Source organism: Pelophylax lessonae (assembly GCF_965119305.1).
Source record: "Pelophylax lessonae genome assembly, chromosome: 2".
Classification (NCBI taxonomy): Eukaryota; Metazoa; Chordata; class Amphibia; order Anura; family Ranidae; genus Pelophylax; species Pelophylax lessonae.
This window is the reverse complement of record NC_138769.1, coordinates 21360518-21375819: the sequence shown is the minus strand read 5'-3', so window position 1 is coordinate 21375819 and position 15302 is coordinate 21360518. Positions and strand designations below refer to the sequence as shown.

The following is a 15302-nucleotide window of genomic DNA, read 5'->3' as shown; positions in this document are numbered from 1 at the left end:
TATCACACACTATACACGGCTGCCTTATATAATGTGGGGCATGGACTTAGCCCCTTTGGCCAATCATGGATCTCACAGTACATTGTGTTGTGAATGGCCAAAGCATACAGATCAGGTGCATGCTTTGGCCAGTCATCACCAATGAATGCACTGCAAATGCACAGTGCATTATGGAGCGCTCATCGGTGGGCGAACTTCCCGCCGAGTGCCCCATTTGTTTGTGTGTTCAGCACACAAACGAACACGTGATGTTTGAGTCGAACTTACGTTCGACTCGAACGCACAGCCCATCCCTAACCAACAGTATTAAATGAAGAAGCCAACTGGTTTTGAAACGCATCCCATATCTGCAGTGCATTTGTCTATAGTGATGTCGGGGATTGCAATCCCGGGTCGAACCCCATTTACGTATGTCATGCCCTACACACAGTGGTGTCGCTATGGAGGTGCGGCTCACACCTGGGTGACACCTGCCAGAGGGGTGACAGGGCTGCCATCAGGGAGGAACAGCCAGATGTAGAGGGCCCAGGCATCATGAGCAATGTTGTCAATGATTCTTCCTTTGGGTTCCCCAATGAAGTCCCACCTCCCACCCGCCACAGCCAGCATTAGCGGTTGACTGCTTGGACCACCTGGTGTCTAGCAACCAACTATGTGGTAGGTCTGCCCTCAGCATTTACTGGAGGAGAAGTAACCTGAACTTCCTCCTCCAGACCTGGTTGCTGCACTGCGTTCCTGAGCCCACAAAATCCCACCCATCAAGTCCCATCCGCTATGTCCCACCCACAGAATTCTGGGTACTGGGTCCCGGGTCCCAGGCTCCCATCCAGCCCTCAGTAAGAGAATTTAACTTGGGGGACACTGATGGGGTACCTCTAAATATGGGCACACTGATGGAGGGACCTCTAAAGATGGGGGACACTGTTGGAGGGACCTCTAATGATGGAGGATACTGTTGAAGGGACCTCTAATGATGAGGGACACTGTTGGAGGGACCTCTAATGATGGGGACACTTATAAATGATCTCTAATGAAGAGGACATGGAAGGAAGGATTTCTAATGATCGGGACACTGATGGGGGACCTCTAATGAGGGGGTACCTAGTGAGAGAACCCTGAAGTGTGAGAGGGGGTGCCTAGTGAGAGGACCCTGAAGTGTGAGAGGGGGTGCCTAGTGAGAGGACCACTCCTCTGGCCCTCTAATGATGGCACCACTGATGGGGGACCGCTACTCAGGGCAACACTGATGAAGGGACCTCTAATGATGGGGACACTGATGGAGGACCTTTAATGAGGGGTCCACTGATGGAGGGACCTCTAATGATGACAACACTGAAGGGGGACCTCTAATGAGGGGTACACTGATGGAGAGACCACTAATGATGATGACACTGATGGGGACCTCTAATGAGGGATACACTGATGGAGAGACCACTAATGATGATGACACTGATGGGGGACCTCTAATGATGGGAACACTGATGGCGGACCTCTAATGATAGCGACACTGATAGGGGACTTCTAATGATTGGGACACTGATGGTGGACCTCTGAGGGATACACTGATGAGGGACTCTTAATGATAGGGACACTGATAGGGGACCTCTAATGAGGGGTACACTGATGCAGATTGTCACAGTGCGAAGGACCAGCTCTGTGAATATTCAGTCATCAACCGCCCTTGCGAACGACCTCCACTTTTCCCCCTGGTCACTGGAAAAATTGGCTGCTTGGTCTGAATTTGCCTGGGCCTATTTTTCATCCCAGTCCAGGCATGAGGTGACACCATCAAATAGGAAGTGATATCCAACCATGATGGTGTCACCCCCATCCATGACAGCACACGGATCAATGTGCCGGCACCGACTTCATTATTTACAGGGGCTAGTTGGTCAAAAACTAGCCCGCCCAGTGCCCTGCAGGGTACTGTGGCAGGCTAGATAGGAGAGAGCCTGATGCGCTAGCCTGCCAAGTGTCTACTGCTTTGCCCTACTCCTGCTGTCATTCTGCAGCGGTAGGACAGAACACTGTGGCAGGCTATGGAGGAGAGCCACGCTGATGCAATGCCAAAAAATTATTGGGGGGGGGGGGGGGGTTGGACACCACATTTTACTGCACCAGGTGACACCTACCCTAGTGGTGCCACTGCCTACACATGCATACTTTTGTAAGTGCATTTCTATTTTTCAATAAATTGTCATTTATTTTTTAATACTATTCTATACTATGAGGCGCACTGTTTTCTTCCAGTATTTGCTAAAGACCTGAGGCACATGCATTGAAACTCACACCATGGTAGAGGACTCCATGGACTTCTCAGGAGGTAGCAGGGGGGGGGGGGGGGGACATTAGCAAGAAAAGCAGGAAGTGTAACTCATTTTAGAAAAATAAAAATAATCTCAATGATGTAAAGGGGGAGGAAGAACCAGGATAAGGTTGGGAGCTCAGATAGTTTAGGGTTAGGAACTGCACTTTTTGGAGGTACCTTGATGCGCCAGTATGGCTTTACCTGTATATGCAAATATATGCAACAAACACCTGTTTTTTCCCCAAAAAATATTTTATTGCATTAAAAGTTACACAGTAAACAAGATATAAACTGAACAGGATTTTTTAAATAGGTACATACAGTATAAGCATTGTTTTATATACCATTGGTGTTCAAGTTTAGAGTCAGGTTGGATAGAAAGGGAAGGGAAAGTTTCAACAGTAGACAGAAAAAGCAGCTCCAGCCTCATTTAGTTCACATGCGCACTAGCGCTCACGCCCATGTGCATCACACACACACAAGTGTTTTTGGGCACACAGGATGCACAGGTGCAGTATGCAGCCCAAATCCCAGTAACCTGTCAACAGCCTGAAATATGCAGTGGCCGGATGCTGTACCAAGTGGCATTTATGGCTGTATGTGATTCAGGTACATATGCATGAACACAGGAAATATGTTGGTTGCATAAAACCTCAATTTTTAACGTATAGCCTTACTTTATTTTAAAATAGCTAATTTGGGCCAAGCTGGCCCGAACACTATTTCCATTACAAAGCAATGCTCCCTGTATAAATGTATGTAGCATCAGCTACATGGATTATACAGCGCTGTGTTCCGGCATCAATATGGTACCTAAGTTGGCCCAAACAAAGTATTTCCATTTGAAACTGATAACACTCGAATGCCCCGATTTGTTATCCCAGCTGACTAGCCATAGTGTTTGCAGGTGCTGGTTGGGTTGAATACTGGCTTGTCAGGCACATCATGAACTACAAAAAATGGCCCCTGTCCACACAATGCCTCGGCATAAAGTGATCTCCTCTTAGTAAAAGGTGGCTTTAGCTTGGTCTCCTACCTATGGGATAACCCCCTATAACATGTTTCATCCAGTAGATACATCAAGAACTGCAAAAAATGGCCACACACTGCCTCGGCATAAAGTGATCTCCTCTTAGTAAAAAATGGCTTCAGCTTGGTCTCCTACCTATGAGAGAACCCCTCTAATACTGTATGTTTCATCCAGTAGACATACCAAGAACTACCAAAAATGGTGCCTGTCCACACACTGCCTCAGCATTGAGTGATCTCCTCTTAGTAAAAAATGGCTTCAGCTTGGTCTCCTACCTATGAGAGAACCCCCCTCTAACATGTTTGATCCAGTAGACACATCAAGAACTACAAAAAAGGGCCCCTGTCCACACACTGCCTCGGCATAAAGTGATCTCCTCTTCGTAAAAAATGGCTTGAGCTTGGTCTCCTACCTATGGGAGAACCCCCTCTAACATGTTTCACTCAGTAGGGTCTTAATCATAGAGATCATTATTAAGAAATGCGACTGTTGTCAGCTCTGTATAGAGTTTGTATGCATCGGCTATGTACATTAACCAGTTGCCGACCGCCGCAAGTACATATACTGCGGCGGTCAGCCCCGGCCAGGCAAAGTGACGTATCGGTACGTCACTAGCCTGTCACTAGCTTGTGAGCCAATAGCAGGGGAGCGCGCGCCCCTGGAGACGCGCTCCCGCCCCGGCTCGTTCCCTAACAAGTCCGTGCGTGTGACCGGCGGAAAACGATGTCCGACGGTCACTCTCGATCCTCCGCCGTGAAGGGAGAAAGGCAGGCGGCTAATGTAAACAAAGCCGCCTGTCATTCTTCCCTGTGTAAAAATGGAGATCATACGGTTCTGCTATGTAGGACCGTTGATCTCTGTTCTTACACCAGTAGCCATGTCCAATCACAGTTAGAATCACACCCCTAGTTACACACTTAACCCCTCCTTCCCAATTAAAGTTAACCCCTTGCCTCCCAGTGTCATTTTTACAGTAACAGTGCATATGTATAGCACTGGTTACTGTAGTAATGTCACTGGTAACCCCAAAAGTGTCAAAAATGTCAGTCAGGGGTCCGATCTGTGCACCGCAATGTCGCAGTCCTGCAAAAAAAATCGCAGATCGCCGCCATTACTTGTTAAAAAAAAAAAAACACCAAAAATGACAGAAATCTTTCCCTTAGTTAGTAAACGCAATAACTTTTGCGCAAACCAATCAAAATACACTTATTGTGATTTTTTTTACCAAGCATAGGTAGCAGAAAACAAATTGGCCAAAAATGTTAAAAAATTTAGATTTTTACATTTTTTTGGGAGGAATTTCATATAAAAAAATGTGAAAAATATTGTTATTTTTGCAAAATTGTCGCTCTTTTTTTGTTTATAGCGCATGATCAAAGAATCGCACAGGTGATCAAATACCACCAAAAGAAAGCTCTGTTTGTGGGAAAAAAGGACGTCAAATTTTGTTTAGGTACAGCATCGCACGACCGTGCAATTGTCCGTTAAAGTCACGCAGTGCCGAATCGCAAAATAGGCCCTGGTCAGGAAGGGGGTAAAATCTTCCGAGGCTTAAGTGGTTAAATGGTGCTGTGTACCAGCAGTGGTAAGGGGACTTCTTGTTCCACACCTGGAGCAAAATAGAGCACTACTCAGCCACAGGAAGCCTTGTATTTTTTTTTAAATAGAAGGCTTCCTCTGGTTGGCTGAGGTGGAGAGGTAGGTGAATGATGTCACAGATCTCCATCCCAGCCAGAGAAATCCTTCTATTCATTCATAAAAAATACAAGGCTTCCTGTGAATGGCTTTGCTGCCCTCTATTTTGTTCCAGATGTGGAACAAGAAGTCCCCTTACCACTGCTGGAACACAGCACTGTGTAATGTACGTTGCCGATGCATACAACGTTTTTACTGTGCTGACAGCCGCCACATTTCTTAGTAATGGCCTCTATGATTAGGACCTTACTGGGAGAAACATGCTAGAGGGTATTCTCCCATGGGTAAGACACCAAGCTTAAGATGTTTTTTACTGAGATGAGTTCATTATATACCAAGGCAGTGTGTGGAGGTATGCCATTTTGTTGTAGTCCTAGATATGCCTGAGGAGCCAGTATTCAACCCGACCAGAACCTGCATAAATTGTGGCCAATTAGCTGGGCATTCGATCGGTATCCATTTCAAATGGAAAATTATTTGTTTGGTCCAACTTAGCCGAAACAACCTATTTAAATTAATAAAACTTATAGGCTGAAGCCGGCATGTTCTAATAGTAAATCCAGTCCCACATACAAAAAACAGGGAATTTTACTTGAGATTCAGACATATTAGATGTAAGTTTGCCTTTCATAGCTCTTGGAGTTGCCAGAACACTACGGTGATGAAGGGAAGGGATTAAAGGAACTGCCAAAAGGAGAGATGAAGAGAATTACAGGACAAATTTGGATACAAAAGGATCAACCAGGGTATAATTCATTGTCGTCATCTCCATCTTAGAAATAACCCAGTTGATCATCCTTTGTCTTATTCAGCTGGAAAGCCTCCAAAGATGGTCCCTCGTTTGTATGAGGCAGAGGTACGAACACTTTAACGTTGCTATAAGTGTTAGCTCCAGTGTCAACCTGAGAAGATCAGAAAAAAAAGTTTAATTAGAAACAATTACACCTTCAATTTTGTATTTTCACTGATATTATAATTCATCGTATTTTATTGGTAATCATATTAAGCGCCATATCAGCAATAAGATACTCTGGTGGCTCCTTAGGGCTCCACTGGAGCCAAGATTTGATGCAACTGGTACAATGTTGTCTGTACAGCACTGTGGACAATGATAATAGTGTGCGACTGTGTTGAGAACATTAGCGTGTAAGCTCTTCAGGTAAGGAATGGATGCAACTGGTGCTATGTTGTCTGTATGGCATTTTGGAGTATGTCACACCTAAAAATGTATAGTAGTGTGTGACTGGTGAGAATAAAGTTGACCTCTTCTGGTACATAGGCTGATGTGAATGTATTAGTGCTCTCTGTACATCACTGTGGAATATGTAAGTTATATAAGGAGGAGGTGTGTGTGTGTGGGGGGGGGGGGGTAGATGCCATGATGAACTAGGGTGTGTGGTGGGTGACACAGAGACCAGGGTGTGGAGGGTGTAAAGGAGGTTCTGTGACTGTGGGAGGGTGGATTGAGGAATGGTATACAGGGGGACATAGGTTTAGGGGTTAACATTGGATGAAGGGGTTTAAAGGAGCAGGGGACAGTGGCAATGGATAGAAGGGGGTAAGGAGCAGGGGACAGCAGCATTGGATGGAGGAGTTTGCGGATCAGGGGACAACAGCATTGGATGGAGGGGAGTGAGGAGCAGGGGACAACAGCACTGGATGGAGGGAGTTTATAAGGAAGGGACAACAGCATTGGATGGAAGGGGTGATACGAAACAGACAACAGCATTGGATGGGGGGGGGGAGTGAGGAGCAGGAGACAACAGCACTAGATGGGGGGTGATAAGCAAGAGAACAGCATTGGATGGAGGGGGTGATAAGCAAGGAACGACAGCATTGAATGGAAGGAAGTAAGGAGTAGGGGATAACAGCATTTGGATGTAGTAGGGTGAGGAACAGAGGGCAGCAGCAATGGATGGAGGGGGGTGAGGAGCAGGGGACAACAGAACTGGGTGGAGTTGGGTGAGGAGTAGAGGACAACAGCATTTGATGGAGGGGGTGAGGATCAGGAGACAACAGCACTGGATGGAGGGGGGGTGGGGTGTGAGGAGCAGGGGACAATAGCACTGGATGGAGGGGGTGAGAAGCAGGGAACAGCCCTGGGTGGTGGGGGTGGGGGTGAGGAGCAGGGCAGAACACTGGATGGAGTGGGTAAGACGCAAGGAACATCAGCATTGGATGGAGTGGGGTGAGGAGCAGGAGACAACAGCATTGGATGGAGGGGGTGAGGAGCAGGAGACAACAGCACTGGATGGGGGGGGGGGGGGGGGGGTGATAAGCAAGGGACGACAGCATTGAATGGAAGGGAGTAAGGAGCAGGGGATAAAGGCATTTGGATGAAGGGGGTGAGGAGCAGAGGACAGCAGCACTGGATGGAGGGGGTGAGGAGCAGGGGACAACAGCACTGGATGGAGTTGGTTGAGGAGTTGAGGACAACAGCATTTGATGGAGAGGGTGAGGAACAGACTGGAGAACTGGAGCTGGAGGCAGAGAGAACAATCAGGCAGTGGAAGGGAAGAGATGGTGTCTGAGGTTGGAGGCAGCCAGTGTTTTGATGCAGTCAGTAGTGTATGGTGGTTGTTCTGATCCAGCCAAATGGGAGTAGGCCTGGATCATATTTTTTCTTATTTTCATAAATATATTTTTTAAATAAAAGTCATAATCCAGCCAGGCAGATGTTTTTTCAGAATATACAGGACATTCTAACAGTACATTGTCCAGAGTTAAGTCATAATATGCATATTATTTACAAGTGCAGTGTCGAGGAGAAGCCAAATGTTGAATCTGTATATCTTCAAATAGGATAGTCATTCAGGTCCTGTGTGCCCCACTGGACACCGGCCGATGTGTCTGCACCCAAAATAAACAAAGCTCAGTGTAAAGTTCTCGCTTTAGGATCCAAAATAAATTTGTGTATTTCAATTGTCAAAATTCTAAAGATAAAATAACTCAACTACCACCCGTTGCAGTGCACAATCATAAAACCTTCTGTAAAAGCTTGGTGGGGCAAAGTACAGATTTCTGTGTCCTTTAGTGCAATGTTTGTCAAACTCAGTCCTCAAGTACCCCCAAACAGGTCATGGGTTCAGGATTTCCCTCAGATGAAATGGCTGTGGTAATTACTAGTGGTAGTCGGTTAAAGGAGCGCCCAAAATCAGCAATAAGAATCCCACTTAGATCAAAAGATCGTCGTTTTATTGGTAGTAGAACATGTTAAAGCTTTAACATGTTCTGCTACCAATAAAACGACAATCTTTTGATCTACCAGTAAGTGGGATTCTTATTTCTGATTTTGGGCGCTCCTTTAACCGACTACCACTATCACTAGAAACTTTGGAAACGACCACTAGGCCATATCTTAGGGTAGCAGCCCAGACCTCTTAAAAAGGGTCCACTGCCTTTTTTCATCCAGTCGGGCCAGATTGATTGGGAGTTAAATTTCCCCAAGTGGCCAGTGCCATCTTAAGAGCATTAAAGGGCCCCGGGCAATGCAGTGCACTGGGGCCCCGCCTACACAATCACCCCTGAGAATAAAAATGATAATTATCGATAAGGCGATATTTATTGGTACAGCAGTGCCAGGCTAATGACAGCTTCCAAGTTGGGCAGCTGGGTCCGGTGATTCGGTGAACACTCACACGGACAAGAGTCAGACTCGACTGTCCTGTGCGCGCCTTTTTCCGTGGAGGCGGACAGGCATTCCTGCAGTTGTGGGCTCCCCCTCCACGGCCCATGTGGCCTGCCAGCAGCGCAGGGCCGGCAGGTGCCACCTGCTAAGTTCGGCGGCGGGATGCACATGGGATTTAGGACTAATGCTTGGCTGGGGCTGGATCTCTGGGCAGGTGGGGCCCCTCCGGGCAAGTGGGGCCCCCGGGCAGCTGCCCAGCGTGCCCATTCGGTAAGATGGCCATGCAAGTGGCCCTCTCTCACCTACCACCCACCCACAGACCCTCTATGGATTAGGTCAGTCTAGCGCAGCCATCAACTTTTCAAAAAAACTGTGGTAATTACTAGGGCAGTGAAACTGATCAAATCACCTGTGCAAAATAATGGACACCCTGAAAACATGACCTGTTGGGGATACTTGAGCACTGGAGTTGAGAAACATCGCTTTAGTGAATTAAAAAAACAGCCAAATAATTTTATATTCAATATCTCTAGGCAGGCAGCGCATAGACAGTTACTAAAGTAAGACATGCAAGAAAACCATATTGGAAAATGACTTTTCCTTTTTCTTAGGGTTGGATGAAACCGGAGGACCATAACCCACAACATAGAGAAGACCCTTTAGATATGGCCCTGATTCGATACCAGGTTATCCATTTATATATCTTGGAAAGCAAATTGGGTTAGCCCCCACTTAGACTATCCAATTGGATGGATACATTTGGCTGCTATATTTTACCAAGTTAGCACAGATGGAATTGTGACGATCACAAACTTCAAAAAAATTATGAATGCAACAATATAAGTACCTATTCTGCTATGCATAGACATCAAACTGATGTTTTACACCTCGGAACTACATACCAGAACACTCGAAAGGGGGGAAAGTTTGTTCGAACATTCGAACTCCATTAATGTCTATGGGACTCAAACCTGAAAAAATCTAAAGTCCTCATTTTAAAGGCTTAAATGCAAGTTATTGCCCCCAAAAAAAAGTATATGGGGGTCCCGGTACTGCCCTGCGGGACATGTACCAATGCAAAAAAGTTTTTTTAAAACAATCGTTTTTACAGGAGCAGTGATTTTACCCACTTCTGGACCGGAAGATTTTGCTGTTTAATGACCAGGCCCTATTTTGCGATTCGGCACTGCGTTATTTTAATGGACAATTGCGCGGTCGTGCGATGCTGTACCCAAATGAAATTGACGTCTTTTTTTTCCCCACAAATAGAGCTTTCTTTTGTTGGTATTTGATCACCTGTGCGATTTTTATTTTTTGCGCTATAAAAAAAAAACTGCGACAGTTTTAAAAAAAAAAAAAAAAAACAATATTTTTTACATTCTGCTATATAACATTCCCCCCCCAAAAAATTTAAAAATCAAAATGTTTTAACATTTTAGGCCTAATTTGTTTTTTGCTACATATTTTTGGGAAAAAAAATTCTCAATAACCGTATTTTGATTGGTTTGCGCAAAAGTTATTGCGTTTACTAACTACGGGAAAGATTTATGTCATTTTTATTGTTTTTTTACTAGTAATGGCGGCGATCTGCAATGTTTTGCAGGACTGCAACATTGCGGCAGACAGATCAAACACCTAACTGACATTTTTTTTTTTTTGATTATAAACGTTTATTAGAGAAATATTCAGTTACAAAATCATGAATATATATGACAGTAACATAAAAGTGCATTTTCAAAACTATTTTTCACGTAGTAGAACATGAAAAAGAACATAGAAGTGGAAAAGAAAATAAAAAGATGAAAAATAAAAAGACAGAGAATAAAATTTAGTGAACATTAAATATCTGTCTTTGTATGAGACATAACATTACCAGATAATTCAGATATGATTGAGTTGAGTGAAAGAGATTATAGAAACCTTAACATAAAGATGATAATCCGGGCATCTCTCCAGCGAGAGTAGGAAGTGTGCCAACTTAGTTTCTGGATACTTTACCAATAATGCATAATAGTGTAGATTTTCTTTTAAATATTTTAGTTAATCTATTATCAAATGATATTTCAATCATGTGACCAAGGAACATTTGTATAGATACCAAGGGGTCCATTTCTGGTCAAAGATTAGCTTTGTATTTGTAATGGTATGATGACATTGTTCCATCAATCTGATATCCTCAATTCTATTTAAGACTTGGTTGAAAGGGATGTAAGCTTCTTTCCAATGTTTAGAAATGACCCATAGCATCGCAATGTTGATGGTATGTGTTAGACGTGTTAGGTGTGTAGAGATTTCAGGAATTTTTTGGAATAGGAGGCATTGCAAGTGTGAGAGCGGGAATTTTTTTCCGGTAACCTTTTCTATCAGGTTGAATACTTCCAGCCAAATATCTTTAACTTTGGGGCATTCCCAGAAAATGTGTAACATAGAGCCTACAGTATCACAGCCCCTAAAGCAATTAGGGGAGATCTCTGGATAGAATTTATTTAGTTTTTGGGGGGTATAATACCATCTTGTAAATATTTTAATGGCTGTTTCCCTTACGGCAAGTGATTTGGTGGCTTTTCGCATATTCAGCCACATATCTAGCCAGTCTCCCCATGATAGAGAAGTTTGTAGTTCCAACTCCCATTTAACCATATAACTCAATTTTGTGTCTGAGGTATCAGTGTTGAGCGAGGTATATATGATAGAAATATGCCTCTTGCCTGTGAGGTCCTTCAAGCATATATGCTCATATGTAGTAAGTGAAGATCCTGAAGGTTTAGGGCAGTGTGATTCAAGGAAGTTTTTAATGAGAATATAATTGGGTTTCTCAGACTGAGGGATATTTTTAATGCGTATCAATGTGTCAAAAGAATGGAAAACCCCCCCATCATAGAGGTCATATAGCGAGGTCAATTCATTGTCTGACCACCAAGTAAACCTTTCGGGAGTGTGAAAAGCTTCCTGGAATCTGGGGTCGCCCAGAAAAGAGGTGCCGAGAGGTGGGTTAGATGAGAGAGGCCATTTCTTGTTGATAGATCTCCAAATTTTGAGTGTGTCTGAAATGATTGAATTGCGGGAGGAAATTTTGCGTATGGGGATTGTAAGATCCCATAATAGTCCAGCTAAATGATAGGGGGTAGCCGCATTTCTCTCAAAGATGATCCAAGGCAGACTAGAGGTACGATCATGCCACTGTGCCATCTGAGCGAGTCTACTACTAATATAGTAGGACCAAAGATTGGGGAGGCCTAGTCCACCAGCACGTGGGTGATGGTACAAAATGTTGGTTGCATATCTCGGTCTTTTACCACCCCAGATGAATTTATTTATGGTGGATTGTAACTTGGAGATATAGGCTTTTGTGAGATAGATGGGGAGAGCACGGAAGAGATATATGAATTTCGGGAGGATGGTCATTTTGATCGCTGTGATTTTGCCTAAGAAGGATAATTGATAAGAAGACCAAATTTGGAGCATATTCCGTATATTGGTAAATAACGGGGGATAGTTAGACTGGAAAATGGAGTTGTAGTTTTTATTCAATTGGATTCCTAGATAGGAGATTTTATCCGAGGCCCAGACAAATGGGAAGAGTGACTTCAAATTAATAATGTCTGATTCAGAGAAGTTTATTGGTAGGGCTACCGATTTAGATAAATTTCCTAACTGACATTTTTGACACTTTTTGGGTACCAGTGACATTACTACAGTAATCAGTGCTAAAAATATGCACTGTTACTGTAATAATGCCATTGACAGGGAAGGGGTTAACCCTGTGGGTGATCAAAGGGTTAAATGTGAGCCTAGGGGAGTGATTCTAACTGTGGAGGGGGGGGTTTGGGCTTTTGAAATGATCATAGAGACATGCGATCCTATATAGCAGGATCAATAGGTCTCTGTGTTTATGTCAGTGAGAATGACAGACGGCTGTGTTTACATCAGCCGTCCGTCCTTCTCTGTCAGGGGGGAGATATTGCCAGTGTCAGGCGGCCATCGGAGCCGCCTGGCACCTGCACTGGCTTCTCCGCTGACGATCGGGGGCTGGAGCGTGCCTCCGGCGGCACGCACTTGCCCCCTAGTGGCCTCCCATGCATATGACGCCTATTAACGTGATTTTGCCTGGGAGAGCCACCCTGCCGACGTAAAAAGGCAGTGCAGTGATGGGAAGTGGTTAATGATGCTTAAAGTGAAACAATAAAAATGAAAAATTATTTTAAATATCATGCTTGGGGTGTCCCCTTAATGTGCCTGTAAAGTGCTGCATTTGTATGATGTATGTAGCCTGCTGCAGCAATACTGACATTTCTAAAGGAAAAAATGTAATTTGAACTTGCTCATGGCTGTAATAAATTGTCAGCTCACGGCAATAAAGATAAAAAAATGAAAAAAAAAAAAAAAAACGACGTAGGGTCCCCCCCAAGTCCCTTCAGGTCTGGTATGGATTTGGGTTTGGTATGCCAATATTATGAGAAAAAAATGCGCAGGAGCAGGGCGCAGGAATGAGCCCTGCTGTTAAAAAATAGATACAAATTCGAAATCGCATTTGTGTGACGGTACTTACCGTCACTGGGGGTGAAAGACAGATACTTAATGGATACTGAGAAAATGGTTTGGATAACTTCAAATGGGAGAGTAATATTTATCAACACTATCTCTCAAGAAATATGAAGATTTAATCCCACTTTACACTGTGAGACCTATAGCCTGTTGCCATGAAGTCTGTGACTCCTAAATAATCAAAGCAATGCTTAGATGTGTATTCCATGTACTTCAATGTAGGAGACGGACAGACTGTCACTGGCAGTCTTTTCCTATTGTCTGTCTATTGAGGTGAGGCGTGCATTCTGTTAAGCCTGTCTGTTCCATTGTTGAATGTTAATGAACTCACATATTGTTCTGTCCAGATGGCTGGATAATTAGTTCAGGTTAATTATCTTTCTGTATACAATTTCATCTGCATATGATAATGTAATCAGGCAACCCCTGACCTGTGTGTGGTATTCTGATCAGGAGGGGAATGTGCTCATGTGTGTACAAATTGAGTGTGAAACTGTTCAATAAAGGAGATTCCAGTACAAGCTAAATTGTCAGCTAGCTTTGTATGGGGGCGGCTGGAAAATCTGATATCTATGTTCACGACTGGGAGGAAGCTGTATACTGAAGGAAGTCCATAAGTACAGTGTGGGTTGCAGTTCCGTTACAGCATGTACTTGTCATACAGGTGAAGAAAAATGAGGCCTTGGTTGTTTGTGGTGCCTGAACACCGCAACCCCTCACAGTTACTCTTGCTGGGCGCAGGAACAGGCCCTAATGTTAAAAATTAGATACAAAATTGAAATTGCATGTACTTGTCGTACAGGTGCAGAAAAAATTGGGCCTTGGGTGTTGGTGGTGCCCTAAACCAAAACATTGTTGGAAGCTAGAATAATCAAGATTCAGGAATAGAATAGGCAGCATATGCAGTCTTCAAGGGATGCCAGACCCCTAGCAAATGCAATCAGTTACATAAGCATCAGGGGCTTGATAGCTGCTGTTGATCCAGGACTGATTCATTTTGATAAATGTCAGCTGGTCAACAGAGTCTGTGGACAGACGCATTTTTTATCCGTCACAAAGCCTCCAGCAGCACTAAATGTCTGTTTGGAAAGCACACTGGAAGCGGGAGAGGCCAGTAGCTCCATTGCATATTGAGCAAGTTCTGACCGGTGGTCCATCCTCAAGACCCAGTAACCCTGTGGATGTTCAGTTGGAAAGGTCTTCAAGTCTGCTCTTGCCCCTAGATAATCCTGCACCATATAATGGAGACACTTCCGATGGTTGCTTAAACCTAACAGCCCTGGGTGCTGAGGACTAAAGAATTGTTTAAAGGCATTGGTTAGCCAGCCGCCTTCTCCACCGCTCCTCCTTTGGCTGAATGATGCCTCAGAAGCGCATCCAGAGAATGTTAACCTCCCAGTGTCTGGAAAGGTGTTACACAAATTTTTCTTCAAGGCGTCCCCAAGATGTTTCATCCTCTGCTCCCTCTGTGAAGGCAAGATGAGCCTTGCAACTTTACCTTTGTAACGTGGATCAAGAAGGGTTGCCAACCAGTAATAATCCCTCTCCTTGATACCAGGAATCCTCTGGTCCTTTTGCAGGCTTTGCAGAATCAGGGAGCCCATGCAGCAAAAGTTTGAGGAGGCATGTGATTCTGATTCCTCTGGGTAACTAAGGATGACATTGTCAGGAGCAACCTCTACCCAACTGCATACAAGTCCTGGGGTGTCTGGGGAATGACAACCATCCCTTGAAGACTGTTGTATGTTATCCTCTACATCCATGCTGCCACAATCCTCCTCCTCCTCTTGCTCCTGTGTGTTTTGTGGCCCTGCAGAAATGATATCTGCATAAAGGGGGCATTGTGAGGAAAGGAAATCCTCCTCTTCCTCCCGCTGTTCTGCCTCAAGGCCCTGTCCATGATCCCACGAAGTGTGTGCTCCAGCAGGAAGACTAGAGGGATAGTGTCACTGATGCATGCATCGTCGCGGCTCACCATCCTTGTGGCCTCCTCAAATGGTGACAGGACAGTGCATGCATCCTTTATCAGCAGCCTCATGGGGAAAAGAAGCCAACTTCCCCTGAGCCTGTCCTTGTGCCCTACTCACACAGGTACT

General features: G+C 44.6%; 1 protein-coding gene and 1 long non-coding RNA gene across 3 annotated transcripts in view; one reads left to right on the top strand and one right to left on the bottom strand.

Moving 5' to 3' along the window:
• Positions 1–15302, top strand: part of LOC309545729 — a 149782-nt gene that overhangs the window by 93906 nt on the left and 40574 nt on the right. The gene's annotated exons all lie outside the window — the stretch shown is intronic.
• The window catches only part of LOC309545726 (cystatin-A-like), a 76226-nt gene continuing 66634 nt past the window's right edge, over positions 5711–15302 (bottom strand). Inside the window, exon 3 of one of the 2 annotated variants that reach the window (XM_082245063.1) lies at positions 5711–5935. In XM_082245063.1, the coding sequence (XP_082101189.1) occupies positions 5807–5935 (129 nt within the window). In that variant the 3' untranslated portion in view covers positions 5711–5806. The remainder of the gene's footprint in view (positions 5936–15302) is intronic. The other variant, XM_082245062.1, reaches the window with a different exon arrangement.